This window comes from Archocentrus centrarchus, chromosome 21 (genome assembly GCF_007364275.1).
Source record: "Archocentrus centrarchus isolate MPI-CPG fArcCen1 chromosome 21, fArcCen1, whole genome shotgun sequence".
Taxonomy (NCBI): domain Eukaryota; kingdom Metazoa; phylum Chordata; class Actinopteri; order Cichliformes; family Cichlidae; genus Archocentrus; species Archocentrus centrarchus.
The window spans coordinates 21724250-21741637 of NC_044366.1; the positions used below are offsets into that span (position 1 = coordinate 21724250).

A 17388-nucleotide genomic window follows, 5' to 3' on the forward strand; every position below is an offset into this window, starting at 1 on the left:
TTTTTTACTCCAGATGCGGCCCTCCCATTTGTTCGGCCTTGGGACCAGAGGGGGTTGTATACTAGCTTGTGATATGCACATTACATTTATTTTTATTGCACAAAAGGACAAAAGTACAGTGATAAAGTGCAAATTGCATCCAGGACAGAAACAACTGCATTACACCTCTAACACAACTACGGCTCTTTACAAGTGTGCACAGACAGCATGCAAACGCAAAGCTAGCAAAAAGTGATGATATAACCAACCGCGGATGCAGACCAAAGCCCAGCAGTCAGAGCCTGATCATCCACAGGTAACAAAAGCAATAACGAACAGTCAGGATTGTAGCATTGTAGCCTCCATTTCTACAATATCTGTGCACCAGTCCAAAGGCACTTTGAAGTCCCTTTGGACTTTTTTTCACACACAATTTTTCTTTGTGTTGTCAGCTTTGTGTTCAAACTCAAACACTAAAAGAAAGAGCTTGTGAGTCCTCATTAAGGTTTGTGCTGGCGCATGGTACTGTAGCCTCAGGTTCATATTGTTAACTGGTAATTATGTGAAAATGCATTTTAGGTCATGTTATGGAGAAATGCGAAAGTAACAGTGAGCGTAACAAATTACTTTCTTCAGTTAGTAATTAAGTAGTGTACTGCATTACTTAAGAAAAGCAACAAGTAATGCGTAACACAGTGGCGTGCAGTGACCTTTATAGAACAGCAAGCAGAGATCACTGCATCATTGTCTATAAAATCATAGGTTTGTAGTAGCTGTCCTGTGACGACCACTTTCTTAGAAACACATCTTGTTTGATTTTCTAAAAAGTATATTTGAATAAGTTTATATTAATAACCAAAAATCAGCTGAATTAAAAGGCTTGGAGTGTGTGATATGGTTAACTGTCAATATCAATATGGGGATTAAAACTATGAAAAATGAAATGTGCAACATTGGCAGAACAGCTGGTTACATTCAGTCAACCAAAATATTTTCTCTGATACAAATCTGAAATTGCTGGTTGAGCCTGCACCTGCTCAACTTGCCTGTTTTATTAGACCGCACATGGTCAGAGCTGCCTTCCCCTCTCCATCATCATCAGAGCTTTCCTTGCTAATGTACTAGAGGAGTTATTAACTTTTTCACACTCCATCTTCACACATGTTGGCCAAGGTGGTTATCGAGCGGAAACTCATCCGTTACAATGATAAATCATTGAAACTCTTTTACTTGTTAGTGCTAGCTGTGTTTCCACAGAGCCAGCGGCAGCTTGCGTCGCCTGCCGGTCTCCCATCAGTTTACCGTGAAATACCAGAAGTTTATCCACAATACGTATGCGCAAACCACCAGAAAACGCGGTTGGCCTCTCGGGTTGCCCAGCTCAAGTCACCGATAATGGGAGACGGACACGCCCGTAAAATGAAAACAGCCTAGTTTTCTAAGAGTACAAAACAAGCGAGGCATGCAGCAACAACAGCTGACTGCGGCCACAAGATAGCAGTAATGTAAAGGATGGATGCAAAAAAAGGCAAAGGTGCTTTATGGCAACACCATGAGATGAGCAAGACTGCTTTACTTTGGTAAGTTTTAATTTATCTCTTATTTTTCTCTTTTTCGATTCCACAAGGTAAGCACTGTTTGCTTTGCTTGTCCCAACAAAACGCTACTGATGTAACACAATACTTTCTTGAGCAATGAACCCCAATACTGGTCACAAGCTTGTGTACTCCCACTCCCAGTCCCAAGCACAGGTGAATGGGAAAGGAAGGGAGTCTGGTGTGAAAACCTGTGCCAAGCCAAAACTTTTGTTACTGACACACGAACATTGTAAATAGGTGGACAAGAAATTTTAACTTGCCAGAATTCTTGTAAAGCCAACAACAACAGTCAAAAGTTGAGAAAACTCAAGATGCTGTTGAATCATATTGACTTGATAGTTTGGGCTTTCCCAGTTTTTTGTTTTTTTTTCCTTTTTTAGTAGTATAACAACACCCTGTCATACCACAACTGGTTCCACACGTGACACTAAAATAAGCAAGTGATCATCAAGCTGCAGCTTCCTATTAAGACAGTCCTAGGTCGGTATCAACCAAAATCTTCATAGTAAGAAAAGTTCATTTCAAATTTCACCTCTAAAGCTATTTTTTCGCTGGCTCTGAAAACAGCTACCACATACTGTAGCATCCCACTGTCCCACTATGTACTAATGCAAGCACACTCTACAATTACATACGTACTCATTCAATGAGAGAAATGCTGGTCTGATTAAAATGGAGAGGATTATGTGGGACTAGGTGCTCAAATCAATTGTTTGTACAAAAACCCAGAGAAAATACAGTATGTAAGGGGATGTCAGGGTTGTCTGACACAATCCCATCAAGATAGACACATCACTGGTGTTTCCACTAATCTAACCATTTATTTGTCATTCTGTCTCCCTGTCCAACCCTTTTATATTTGCTTCTGTCACCTGCTGGCTGCGAGCCTCTCTCCCATGCACGTTTTTGCTGGTTATGCTATAGTGCATGTCTGCTCATACTGTGTGCACTCAGTACAGTATGATTTTATACACATTAGACTGCATGTACATGAGTCTATCTTCTCTCACTGTTTCTGCTGTGCTCTCTCTGAATCAGGACATGCTGTGAGCTACTGATGATGGTGATGAGTCAGTAATGTGAGAATGTCACCAGAGTCTGGGAACTGTGACTGGTTTCTGTCTCTCTGCTCAGACTGTAGATTTCGCAGCACACTTCACTATTGCTGCCACAGGTCTCTTTTTCTTTCTCTCCTCTCTTGTCTTGGGCCTGCATCTGTCAGATACAGATGCAGAAAGTACAGATTTTGTTTCATTGCACTTCAAGCTGCTGATGTAGGCAGCAATAAAAGAGCAGTCCATAAGAGCCTTTCAACAGTTCAAGTTGTCTGAGAGGAAACTGGAATACTCCAGGTTCTGTTTTGAGGCTTTGGCCAAGTGTAGAACCTTTCACATCAGATTAGGAAAATAAAGAATATGAGCCGTTTTTAAGACTGTAGGAAGTCTTTGCTTCTCTGATGAGGGAGGATGAGAAAGGTGCTTCAGAAAGAGAGCTGTCTGTTTTTCACTTCTGGCATCTTAAGCTTTAAACCCATCACCATCAACCAACAGGCTGGCTGTAGCTATGCACACTGATTGGATCGTGTTGAATTCAAGTTGAGTTAAGTCAATAATGTATTATTTTTATACATATCAGACAATGTAAGAATGTAAAAATAGAACAGAAAATGTCAATCCCATTTCTAACCTCTGCTTGAACAGTCAGCTTCCAGCTGCCTCCAAGGTCTGCTTACATCTTCTCTTTATTTTCAAGAATCTCAATGGCACACCGAAGCACACAGACCCCTCAACTTGTACACACACAGTCCCACTGTTTGTGGAAACGTTGCACACGCAAACACTTAACCTGCTCTAATTTGCATATGGAACTCAATATTAGCAATTATGAACAAATTCTAAGTTTTTGTGCATTTAATTTTTTTGTGTGAGGAATTGTGTGCTTAAAACATGAGAACATAATCCCCATTCCTAACTCCAAGGCTTCAGCTACACCTTCCTCCTCACTTGCCCACTTATTATTTCTGCAAGTTCGCTTCCATTATACAGAGCTAAAACCAGCCCCAAGTGTTTCCAGGCTACATGCAAGTCAGAGCTGGTACTGGTTCAGTCTAAAGGTTGATACAATGTAACTGCTGTTTGGCTAAAAACACCAGAACAATACTAAGCTGTCTATTTGAGTGTGGTGCTTAAAAATTTAGCAGTTTAGCAAACTAAGAAAGAACTTTGCATGAACTAGCACACATACACCGTTGACCCACATTGCAAAAAGAACTTGCAAAAAGAAAATTTTATTTATTTATTTTTTGCTCCTCATTGTGGGTTCCATGTTGCATACAACATGCTATATGCTCTTGTTTCATTGTGTTCCTTTAGCTGCTCTATGACAAAAACACGTCAGTCACCACCTGGCTGTGGCTCAGGAGGCAGAGCGGGTTTTCTATCAGTTGGAAGGTTGGTGGTGCAATCCTGAGCTGCTCCAGTCTGCATGTCAAAGTATCCTTGGGCAAGATACTGAACACCAAGTTGCCCCCGACACATCCATCGGAGTGTGAGTGTGTGCGTGTGCGTGTGAATGTGGTTCGGCACAGAATAAAGCACTTGTATGAATATGTGTGTGATTAGGCCTGTAGTTAAAATATAAATATAAATATATATATATATATATATATATATATATATATATATATATATATATATAGTGCTTCGAGTGTTCACAGTAGAAAAGCGCTATAAGTACCCATGTATTTACCCTAATACCAATAATGTGTGAATATTCAAATAAGATTGTGATATTATTTTAGGTTCTGTGCTTATGTGTAAATGGCTGGTTATTATTCTAAAGAGAAGGTAAACTATTTTATAGGCAACACTGTGGAAATATGGCTAAAAGTATGCAGACCAAATATATCTCTATATGTCTTTCAAAAATCTGAAAGATTTGTAGCCATCTTTCACCCACAGATTATTGAGTCGTTGCACTTATAGGGGATCCTTGTATGGGATTAGGGATTACGTCTCCTGTATGACCTTATATGCGGAAATCACTATCGTGCTTTCTTTTTGTTGCTTTCACTGTGACAGCAAGCATAACGGTCAATTTCAGTGTCACTTCAGCTAAGGGAATAGACCTTAGCTACTTCAATGTTCCACTCCCTGATGCACTTGGGAGGACAAAAGCTTGAGTGTTTCAGAAAGACAAACACTTTAACACTTTTTTTTTTTGGCATCTTGTTGGAATGCTTTCCTAATCACTTCTTGCATTTATGTGTAGACAATTCGATACATGTCAGTTTTGTGGAAAGAACTCCAATCATCACCAAATACTGGCATAACCAGCTTTGGCCATGCATATCCACCAACCATAAAATGGTTATGTTTGGGTTTAGCTTCAAGATGATTAAAGATAGGTGGTTTAAACTGGATTTTTACTACAGCAGGATTTTTTCCCCCCTCACAGCTTACTTGCTGCCTCAAAGGTTAAGTGTAAACTACTATTTATGCGTGGATAAAAATTAAGATCATTTAAGATGAATTCCTTCTTGTCCAGAGAGAGGACGAGCTAGTGACTGCAGCTGGGGGACGTGACAAAATGCTGCAGTTACCTTGGACACTTTCCAGCTGTAGGGAGTCACGTACACATTTATCATACTGAATAAGATTTTTTTTTCACTAAATTATTTAGCCCAACCTGCCTACCATAATTCAGATGTATTTTATTTAAAGAATAATTCATGTACTGTTCTTTTATGTATAACACCACTGCAGCTTATTGATATAACCAATATAGCACATATTACCACTCCCTACTTTATAAATAACTCCCACAGTGCAGCTTCAATAAAGTTCTGATTGAATGGATTCTATTTTTATCAATGACTCATCCCAGTGAAAAGCTTATTTCTCTGTCAAGCAAACAAATCAGGGTCTACAAATCATTGTCAAGCTAGTGCACAGGAACTGAATTAACATGTGTATCCCAGCACAAAGAAGAACGTCACTGGCTGGTTATGGAAGCACTTGCACATAATGAAGTTTATCTGTCCACCTTTTCTTTGCGATGCACAGTACATGTTTCCAATTGTGTCTGTACAATGCATTTTTTTTTAGATTCTCTGATGGGAATGTAACATTTCAACACAAACCAAGATCTCTTCCTTTGGTGTGAAAGAAACTTTGCTCTACAGGTAATATGATAGAAGATAAAATATTCAGGTTGTAGTCTCTTAAGTGAAAGTCCTGTAACTAATACTGCAGCCAGTTTGCTGTAAGTGAATCTGGAAATACTACAAAAGCTATTTTACAAACTGTGATCAGACTGTGTTGCACGCATTTTTAACTAAAATCAATAGAATGAATTCAGCGACAGTTTGGCAAACTGCTGAGTCTATGTTAAATATTTTAAAAACAAGCTCATAACATTGCTTCTAGTTCATCCATTTGCCATCTTCATAAAATTTACATACAGAAATCCTGGACACAAGTTCAAAGTCTTCACAGAAGCATACATATCTTTTCTCTTATGCTGATGATTTAGATAAACATGAGACACTAAGACACCTCAAAAGTATTATTTTGAACAAATAAATTCTTGATGTTTGCAGATTTGCTGTCTCCAATGTTTATTGCATTTTATACAATTATCAATTTCCACTCTCTCTTGTCCCTTTTCCCTGTTCACTTTGTCACAGAAAATCAAACATAACACATCACCCACTCGCCAACTCATTCAACTAAGCATACCAGTGAAACAGGAGAGACAGTTAGCCAAGTGTGCATTTGCAGAAGTCATAATTTGTTTATGACATGCAAGATTGAAGTGAGGACAGTAAAAGTAGTAATTGCAACTTTTATGTAATTATAAGTCAACTTGGGCTATCATCTAAAACAGCTGGTTGAACACGTGCAGTTTGCTCTTGCACAAAACACAGTTGGGCACATCTGCACATGCATACACACAGGCCTATACTTACCTTTTTAAACAGGTTACAAGTTAAAAGAATAACTGTGTCAGGGTAAAAAATCTCTGTCAGTGTCATGTTTAAGTGGAATACGGACCCAAAATGTACTCTCAGATATTGGAGTAAATGAGCAAAGAATAACATTTATTTGGTGAAAACAGTGAATCCAAAGGACTGAAGGAAGCTGAGTCCAAAAAAGCTAAAATGGGAAAGTGGGTAAAAAGACACACAGGCAAACAGTACAACATGACAACAAACTGAGGGGAGACGATAAACACACAAGGTAATTAGGGAGATGAGAAACACCAGGGAACACAGGTGGAACTAATCGGGGAAAACAAGACAGAGGAAGCAAAACTAAATACAATGCACATGAGACAAGAGGCTAGCAAAATAAAACAGGAAGTAACTAAACAAGAAACACTGACAGGGTGGCGGAGACTTCACTAAAACCAGGGAACACAGGGAAGGCACGATAACTAAAAGGAGCAATACAATACTAACAATAACCATGAACACTAGATAGTAAAACTAAAACTCACAAGCAGGATTATTCAAATAGCAACTTTACAAAAGAGGGGAAAAAAATAAAAGCTATGGAATAATACATGAAAACTAAGCTGAGGAAACAAATGAAAATATGTAATAATAAACAGAACTTGAAAGATCAAAGAACACAAAAACTGGGTAAGAAACCCAGGATCGTGACAGTGGAGGCCGGTATCAGAGGACGTGACAGGAAGCTTAGCCAGAAGCCAATAACTGTGACGGAGACCCCCTGGTGGAGGAGGAGGACCTTCTCGTGGCTTGGTAGGTAACCAACAATGAAGTCGGACACCCAAGGACTCAGGTTCAGACAGAGCGGGTTTCCTGGGCTCAGGTTCTGGAGGTGAGGGACCCATGGGCTAGGGACACTCAGGATATGGAGGCTGGAGCTGCTCAGCAGGGTCTGGCTCTGGAAGCTCTGCATGTCCAGGGTTCTCTGGCTTATCCTGAGCTCACTTCACTGCATGAAGTGCAGGAACCACTGAAAGTCTATGAACTGGCCAGGACAAAGGTAGGAAAAGGGTACCTGGCATCAACAGATGTAGGTGGAGAAGCCGCTTCTAGCTGTGTGGCCCAGGCACAGGCATTCAGCTGACTTTGGAGTTGCAGGGCTCCAAAGCACCCACTGAAGGCTCAGGGGTAGATTGCCTAGCAGCTAACAGTCTTTTTAACAACTGGTTCAGAAACATAAGACTTAGTCCTCAACTTGGCAGGTCTGGCGATACTATGGTACTCTGTTTTTCTCTTTTCAGAAAAAACAATGAAGCTGGCAACGAACAAGCTGAGCCATCGGGCAGCTGGGCCTCCAATGAGCTGGAGAGCAACATCAAGACAGAAAGTGGCTCAAGCGGGAGCAAACTGAACAACCCAGAGACCAATTCATCAGATGTGGCGAGGTCATAGGAAGTTCAGGTGAATACATGGAATCAAGAGGAATGAAAAAAGTACTGTTAAGGTTGCTGTGCCCAATCCAGATTCTACTTATCACAGCTTGGTCTCTCCTACTGATCCCTTTGTTTCCTGATATTGAGTCCATTTTATTTTGTACTGAATACAAATGCCTTCCCATTGCAATGACAACAAACTAAGAGGCAACACAGGCTATAAACATTGCATATAAAACAAGAGACTAGCAAACTAAAACCGGAAGTAACTAAACAAGAAACATTAACATGGTGGTAGAGACTTAACTAAACATAGGGAACATAGGAAAGGAAAATATAGAAAAAGAAATGGTTATGGATGTGTTGATTGGAGCTGAGGCTCCAGGCAATGAAGGAGGGGACTGTATGGTCTCATTGTGTTGTGTAGACAGGGAATAGAGGATGATGAGGAGGCGTTTCCATGGGAGTGCTGCTGTGTTCTTCTTGAACAGACGCATTCCCTTATCTCCTGCCTGGGGAGAAACAAACATTGGCAGCTCATATGAAGGGGAGTTTCCCTGCATCTATTTGAGCTGTGCAGAAAAGCAACAGAGCCCTGATTAAATTTGAGAGACAAAAGTGCAGGACATCTACTAGGCCCATGCCGTCTGTGTTGATAGCAGAACCATCTGTACATCATGTGCCTTGACAAAGGCTTTGTTCATTTAATTTATATAAAAAGCTGTTCATTTCAACAAACAGCGGTTTAGCACAACATAATTCTGTATTAAAATAAATGTGTTAACAGAAACATATGCTAAATCTGTTTGACTTTTAATGGTGTTACTACCAATGATCCCAGACTGAATGGTTTGGGGAATATGGTAAAAATTTTAAAACCTGTCATCATGATGGCGGAACCCCCAGGCCACACACATTTCTGCTTTAAATCAGAGCCAGGGGCTGTGAGACCTAAATGAAGCAGTTAAATAAAGGACAACATGCAGCCTCTAAATGAACAAACACTTGGGAATAAAAGATGGTCTTAAATGATCAGAGTGTACAACCTCTAACGTGTGATGGCTAGAGTAAAAAACTAGAAATATGCAGGCTAGCTTAGAATGTGCCCTGGAATGGTACTTTGTTCAGCAGTCCTCAATGCTGACAGTGCCACGTCCACAGCACTATGTTTGCTATTAATAGATAATGGAGATTTCTACTATTCTCTGTCTCTATATCAACACAGGAAAAAGAAACTGAAAGTTGATTATGTACAGAGTTCTACTGCATACCACTAAGAATCAAACAATATTCACCAATAAAGCCCACTAATGAATAATACAGCATTTTATATATATATATATGCTATCAGTCACTCTTAGGTGATATTAAGACATACAGTATATTGCACGCACACACAGACGTGTTGTAATAAGCTGCATGTAGTTCTGCCGAAGCTCTGTTTGGCAGAGGTAATGTTTTCATTGCCATTTGTTGCTTTGTTTGTCTGTGTGAAAGCAGGATTAAGCAAACACTGCCGGGCTGTTTTACGTGAAACTTGGCGGAGAGGTGGAGCACGAGCAAAGAAAGAAGACATAAAATTTTTATGTGGCTCTGGATCACCTTTATCTTTTAATTGTGAGTTGGGGCTCTGGCCTTGTACCCTTTTAGTTTGTTTAGATTTTTCTCCATAGTGGGGTGGGGTTCAGTTGGGTTTGATTATCATGACATGTTGGAAAGATTGTCATAGAATGTTGCAAAGATGATGTCTAGTGACCCATCCAAATTCTTTGGTTCTCAGTAGAACAGGTCCAATTCTTGGACATATCAACTCATCAACGTCAGCTCATATAATAAAGAAATTCCAGGTTTTAATGGAATTTGTTGTGTTATTGCTGTTTCCAAGGAGAGGAATAAACTTTAAATCTCAAATATTGGATGGCTTCAAATGAAATTTGATACAAACATTAATGCTTCCTTCAAAATAAACTGTATTCACCCTGATGATCATGTGACTTCTTACACAGTGCTATTATTGTCTCATTACTTCAGTTTACCTGAGACATCATGACCACATGCCTGAAAAACTAACACCCGTTTCCAAGACCCTTGGTTGTTTTATGTGTTTAGTGGCTCTGTGGAATTAGCACATAAACCTAAACAACTAAATGAAAAGAGGGCTCAGCTGAAGAGTCCTGTTGAAATAGAAAGCAATAGATTAGAAAAGGTGATTGAATAAGCACAGGACCAGACAGGCATGGTGGAGGAGCATACAGAGTGATCTATGTGGACAGGCCTGTAATTCAAGGGAAGGAAAGGACCTTATCCTAGATCAGTATCTACCACTCGAGCAGGAAAAGAGATCTCAACGCCCACATATTTCCAGAAAGGCAGAGGCAAAGAGAAAACAAGGCCCCCGATGGACAAAAAGTCTATGAGGATGAGAGAGGGGTGAAGGTAACGTAGAAACGGATGCTAGACATGTGTGTGTGATCTTGGTTCCTCAGAGCTCTGACACAGATGGGAGAAAGACAAAGAGGGAGAGGATGTGAAAGTAAGACAGAGACAGTGACAGATATAGGGAGAAAGGAGATCAACATGTTGAGACAGAGCCCTGGAGACACAGCCACCAGAGAAGCAGAGAATTATGGGAGTGCAAATTAAATTACACCGGAAGGGACAGTCAGGTCTGGACCTGCAGGAAACACTGCGCATGGGGCTCATTCTGTGTGTGTGTGTGTGTGTGTGTGTGTGTGTGTGTGTGTGTGTGTGTGTGTGTGTGTGTGTGTGTGTGTGTGTGTGTGTGTGTGTGTATGTTGATGTAAACAAATAGAGTAGGTCTGATTCTGAATGTTTCATGTTCTTTTGTCTCTCTAGAAAAATAAATGCAATTGAAGCTTATATGTGCATGCGCACATGTGCGATTTTTAAGTAACCAGATACATTCAACAAAGATCAAACGGTTTGAAAAACATAAATGGGCTGGGGAATAAAAAAAAAACCCACAAGAATAGAGTGTGTGGGCCAAGCACACACACACATTGAACATTTATATATGCAGAAAAATATATTTGCTCCGTGCCTCTTCAATTATGTTGCATGTCATGCTTTATGGTGTACACAAAATCCTGATTCGTCACTTTAAGCCCAGGTTATATTAATCTTATCTGTGCAGACAATGACTGTACCAGAAAAAAAAAATGCTGCACTCACACGTCTTCATGTAAGTACAGCTTTGACACAAGTATTGTGTGCTTTTGAGTGAATGTAATGGATTAATGTGTTTTTCCATTGAGCATATACATGCTAGTAATAGTAACACCTTAAACTGCTTTCTTGGTTTGATGTGATTGTTTTGTCTTACATATTCTTATGCAAGTCCATCTTCCTACAGCTGGGCATTAGACTCCTTTACAGTAGCTTTTACTTTTAATAGGCATGATTTTTTTTTTTAGCCAAGAATACTGAATTTCTTTGAGAAACTTTTGGGTTGCTTTTGCAGTTTGCTTTGGGTCATTATTATCCATTTGCACTGTGAAGCACTGTCTGGTCAGTTTTGCAGCATGAATCTGAGCAGCGAGTATAGGATTGTACACTTCAGAATTCATCCAGATACTTTTATCAGCAGTCACCTCATCAATAAACACTAGTGACCCAGTTCCTGTTCTTGAATTTAACCAGTGGTTCACATCTTGTTATAAACCCACCATTCATGAAAGCATCTTTTGATTGTGTCTTGATGATATACCTTCCTCCTTGAGAGTGTTTTTCACTTGGTCAGGAAGTTGTTTTTCTTAACCATGGAAATAATTATGTCATCATACACTTTAATTAATTTGACCACTCCTAAGGTTTTTCAGCTTAATGATGGCCTCCCTCACTTGCACTGACATCTCTTTGGGCTTCATATTTAACATTACAGTGAAAAGCTATAAAATACCACTTCGGCATCAATTATTATGTCTGCTACATTTGTCGTGAAAGCAAGGGAACGAGCCTCATCTGGTCATGAAACTGCTTATCAGTCAATTATCAAATTACTTTTGAGCCACTGAAATTGAGGGATGGTGTATGGAAATAACCAAATTGTTATAAAGCTCCTTGAATTAAAGCATAAAGTATGCACATCAATCACATATTGAATGTTTGATTTAAAATCCATTGTGGTGATACACAGAGGCAAAGCTATAAAAAGTGTGCCTTTGTCCAAAATATTATGGACCTAGCTGTCATTCCTCTGCTCTGATACATGTCATTTAATGTTGCCAGTCTCCCATCTCAGTTTATGGATTTCTTTAAAAGAGAGAGAAGCTGAGACATCACATATTTGAAATGACCTTAACAATTGGTCTATTCTGATCAAGCATCTCAGTGAGCCATGAGAGTGCAACACTGAAGTATCATGCACCATAGCACCTGAATGGGATTTAGCTATCATCTAATTTATTGTTTATATCTGTACTGCAGCAACATGTCATCAAATCTGGGAGGAAAAAAAAAACTTATCAGATCTTGTTCAGGTTTAAATAACATTATAGCGTGGTGATGATCACTTTCACCCGAGGCTGCTACTTTAGCAAATGAGTTGGGTTTTATACAGACTTGCATGAAGTGGAGACTGAGCGTTACCTTAGTCAAAGGTAGCATCTGATACTGATACTGTAAATTCAATGCCCTATCTATAGGACAGCTATAAGACCATTTGTTCCTTTTAATAAGGTCATTAAAAAAAAAAAAAGTTAATAAATATTGGATCTTTAATGGATAAATACACAACTGTTTCACTATAGAGTATTTATAACATACAAGATAGCATATTGACAACCTTGTCCTTTTAATGGATAAAAGGTAAGGAATATTTATAACTTTTATAAATAAGAGGCACATTTCTAAATGTCAGTGCCTCACTGAATATGGATTTCATTAAAAGTACTTTTTTCACTGTATTTTTTTATTTATACCACTCACACTGGATGACTGCCCATGCATCATTCTGTTCTGACTCACAGATGCTAAACTAATAGATATTTCTGTTTTTTTTTTTTGTTGAAAATATCTCACTTAGCTTTACTATGTAAAGTTTGGTTATCATTTAATGTTAACTTTGTGAACTATAATGTATGTTTTTTCTGTTGATATACTGTTTGTACACACTGCAGCCAAACTGATGACAGACCACTCTATAATCTGTTCATGAAGATAGTCAGCTATTTACAAATATATATTGACATTGTTAACAATTGTGATATTTTTCCATCTTCAAGGCAGTTATTTTTCTGTTGCCATCTGTAAATTCAACCTTACAGTACATCACTGATTCTACTATATCTCCATTCTTTCATCTACATAACTTGCACAGCACTGACAACATAAAGTACTCACAAATTCTATGTGGTAAAATGTCAATTCACTAAGTGCTTAAAAAGAAACTTTGTTTTAAGTGTTGGCAAGCTTGGGAGACCCGAGTAGAGTGAAATAAGATAGATTGAGTATGAACAGTAATAATCATTGTTTCAAGCTGCCTAAAGTCTTTTTATTGTACAGCAGAGTGGTTCTTCAAGGAACTGCAGCTTGTGATGCAGGCCTGGGGTGCTGTGCTTTCACAAAGGTCACCAAAGCAGATTAGCAATTCAAATTGGGATAAAGGGGCTAAAAGGCTGCTGTAGCCCTCCCTGAGTCTTATTACATTAGCAAAGAGTAGGAGTGCAAAGGCACACTGCTGATTAGATGACATAATAGGGAAGCAGCTCTAAGATGTCATAGGAAATACATAGATTCATGCACATACTGTACTGTACATACTGTACCCATCCATCCACACACTTTTGACAAAAAAATACGTTACTCACAATATGCTATTTACATGATACAGGGTGTGATTCCATTGTGATAGTTTATCATTGGTATAGTCCTATTAACTATTCGTGTTTACGCACATGCATTTTCAGTACACAAGCCATCTGCCCTTATACAACATCCATCTTGCACAAATGAGCTTGGTTTGCAGGAGAATTATGACAATAGTTTGAATCTAAGTTTTCTTGCATTTCAAGGTTAATGTCCCCACCTTTGTTATAGTTCTGTTGTGGTGATTATGCAGCTTGTCTGGCATTACACACATTTGATGACATCTGTTGTTACAATTTTTCAAAACATTGGTGTTCACTATGAGAAAATTGTTCAAACTATGTGTGCACACAAACAACCTACAAATACAGTGCCTGTTGTCTAATGATGCATGCACTGTACCCTCCACCAGATACAGTACAAGCAAGGCTAACATCATAAATCCCTTCTGTCCTTGTCAAGCCTTACTCCCATCTCCAGTGTTATTTTCCATATTCTATACTTTCAACACCACTGGTTCTCAGTCCAGTTCATGTAACATGAACAGTGAATATTTAATATTTCTCAGGGGTATTGTGCCAAAGGTTGACTCAAAAGAGATGGGAGATTTCCTATGTGGTGTCCAAAGAATTAGGTTAGCAATTGTCTTTGTGACCATAGAGTTAACTACATAGCCATAATTTACTGTCATAACAAATACAGTGGATGAAGAAAATAGATACATCCTGCAAAAGGCCTTTGCCTTGTTTCAGCACCATGGACAGTGAACATGGGCTCACACGCAGCTGATGCAGAGACAATCCTCTGCAACAGTCCAGTGCACAACAAATCAAACAGGTTGAAGTGTAATTTAACCGTTGTGTCCTCAGCTCTTTTTTCATTGTTCAACACGGCTGCCTTGGATACCAAAGCTAACACAAGGCAAAGTGTCTCTGTGTGCAGTTGATTATACAGACCCCACTATACTCTGCTTTTTACCTGTCTGTATGCAAGTCAAAAGCCTGAGATACGTGCTCTTAGGCTGCTGTGCTATTGGGACAACAAGTAAACTGGGGACAATGCAAAGCCTGGATTAGGTACAGAAATCACTGGAGTGCTATTAACGATATTGAAATGAGTACCACTCAACAGCCCTCCCTTCTGCTCAGAAAGCTGTGTTACAAGCATGGACCTTAGTTCAAATGTCAAGCCGTCACTTCCACAGCCTTTGGAAGCCTTTAATAGGCTAAGAGTGCAAGAGAAAGAGAAACCGGAGGAAAAGACAGAGCATGATCGACTGCAGCAGTGTCTGTGGAACTGTCCTCTAGTCTCCCCATGCTGTTTCATGAGGAACAGCTGTGCAAGCCCTGACAGGCCAAGGGATGCCATGGAGGCACTGGTAACCTAACGGTAATATGACCTCTAAAAAATAAATACCAGTATACTGACAGATATGCTCAACGGTTGCCATGACTACTGCGAACCCACCCCCTTAAATGCACTGCATGGGTGCGCGCTCGTGCGCGGCCCGGCCTCATCAGTCCTACCTTGCACTCCTCCATGCACGTCCTAACCGAGTATGCATCTGTCTCGTATTTCTGAACCAGCAGTTCAAACTCGTGGTATCTGTCCTCCGCCTCCTGGTCAAGACGCTGATAAGCCTGGACACACTCACTGCATCCCAGCACATCCACCCCAGTGGCCATATCCAGGGTGCAGTTCATATCGTCCAGATTCGTAAACCCGTAAAACAAATCCAAAAGTGAGTAGGAATTACAAAAAGAAAGGTACAAATCGCTCAGATTCACGTACGCCAACTGTGTCCCGTTTTCCCCTCTACCAGAGAGGCCCCGGCACACGGTCTCCGCGTCCGTGAAAGTAAAGCAGTCTTTGGACAGGCTGTCAGGGTGACAGGTGTCCATTCGCCACAGAGGTTTGGTAGAATTCCCTAGAAAAATAACATCTTGCTCTCTGGCGAGACGCTGGGGGTCAGGTGATGTTTGGATGTGGTGTCCGTAGTTTGGGTACTCGCCCATGTCTGTAATTGCAAGCCCCTCGTCTGACCGCTTGTCTCGGGTTCGCGTCAGTTTTGCCTCGGCACAGAACCACAAGTGATCAGAGAGGAGGACGGTGATGAACAGCAGAGAGGCCAGCGACAGTCGCCATCTCTGGGCCCTCTCCGACTCGGTAAATGGCTTCTCGTTCTCTCGGGGTGCAAACCAGTATTTTAAGCCTTCGTCATGCTGCCGACGCATCCAAGCACCCCTGGTCATATTTTAGGAAAGTGCTGCCCTGGCCGACTCCACCGCGGGGGCTGCTCTGCCACAATACTCATTGACTTGTTGGGGGATGGACTCCGGTTGGTTCTCCTCTGTAGCGGTGGGGTGCTGTGCCTCCGCCGGTCCAGGGCGCTCCACTATCGCGCCCGCAGCAATCGGAGCTATTCCGATCCAATTAGCGTGCCCGCACAGATTAAGCTTCGCGCTGCCGCATCCCGGTTCTCCATGGCTCTCCGGGGGGAAACGGCGTCCTCTTTGACCGCATGCCCCCCTCTCCCTACCGTCCCTCCCCGGGTTTGTTGTTTCGTCGGGGGTGCAGGGAGACCAGCTGTTGCGAGTCTCTCGGTACTGATGCTGTGCGTCTGCCGCCGTTCGGTTTGCAGATTCACTTAAAGGAGAGCAACGAGCCCTTTTGATGCAGGCAGGCTGGTTTCTCTGTCCCGTACCTGGGCGAAAAACCTAGAATCCTTTCTCCTGTTGGCCATTGTCATCTTGGACCGCGGTTAAGTTGCCGCCATGTTCGTCTTGAAACACTTTTTCGGAGAGCTGGATCTGTTTGCGTCATCTCCATCGTTGCGATAGCTCCATCGTTGCGCAGTGGCGGAGCAGCTTATTACCTATATGCACACCACACACGCGCACACACACACAAGCGCGTGGAGGGTGAGGGAGAGACCACGGACACAGAAGGGTAGTTGATGTTGTTTTGGCTATCTGTTCATGTCTTCATGAGTAACAGTCGCCAAATATTGTCCTGACAGGGAGCAAAAACAAACACTTGCGGCGACATCTTGCTTTTGGTGCAGGATAGACGCGTTTCTTTCGCAATAAGAAGCATGCAGTTAAGAAATCGCACTCACTATTTGCACATAATCATTAAGATTCATTTATCCGGTCCGTTTTATAGGCGTACGCCAGGTAAGTTGAGCTGTATGCCGAACCACGGGCTTTAAAAGGTCAAATTAAACACAAGCTTTGAATAGACTACAGATTACAGAAAATTAGTTATGCTTGACTCGCTGAGGTAGAAAGCAGCTGAACAAGCAGAAGGTCTGTGCTTGTAGGTTTTACAGTATTGTTTGTTCCCTTCAAGTGGGTCCCGTCCTGTCGGTTGTGTTGTGTTTGGTCAGTGGGTTTCCAATAAGCACATGACCTGCAGTACAGCTCTACAATACCTCTACTTGTGTGGTAGAGAGGAAAAGCGAGTAAGCGAGTGGGATGGAGAAATGGATGCAGTTGCTCTTAGGGCGCTGAAAGTAAATTACAGTATTTATCCTCATCCTTATAGCTACTAATCATTGTCAGCATGCATGGCTTGGAGTGCTACCAAAGAGACAAGA

General features: G+C 40.9%; 1 protein-coding gene across 1 annotated transcript in view; it reads right to left on the reverse strand.

Moving 5' to 3' along the window:
- Nucleotides 1–16553, reverse strand: part of nalf1b (NALCN channel auxiliary factor 1b) — an 89769-nt gene extending 73216 nt beyond the window's left edge. The window contains exon 1 of the mRNA XM_030758397.1: nucleotides 15317–16553. Coding sequence (XP_030614257.1) covers nucleotides 15317–16042 — 726 coding nt within the window. The 5' untranslated portion in view covers nucleotides 16043–16553. The remainder of the gene's footprint in view (nucleotides 1–15316) is intronic.
- Nucleotides 16554–17388: the final 835 nt, after the last annotated feature.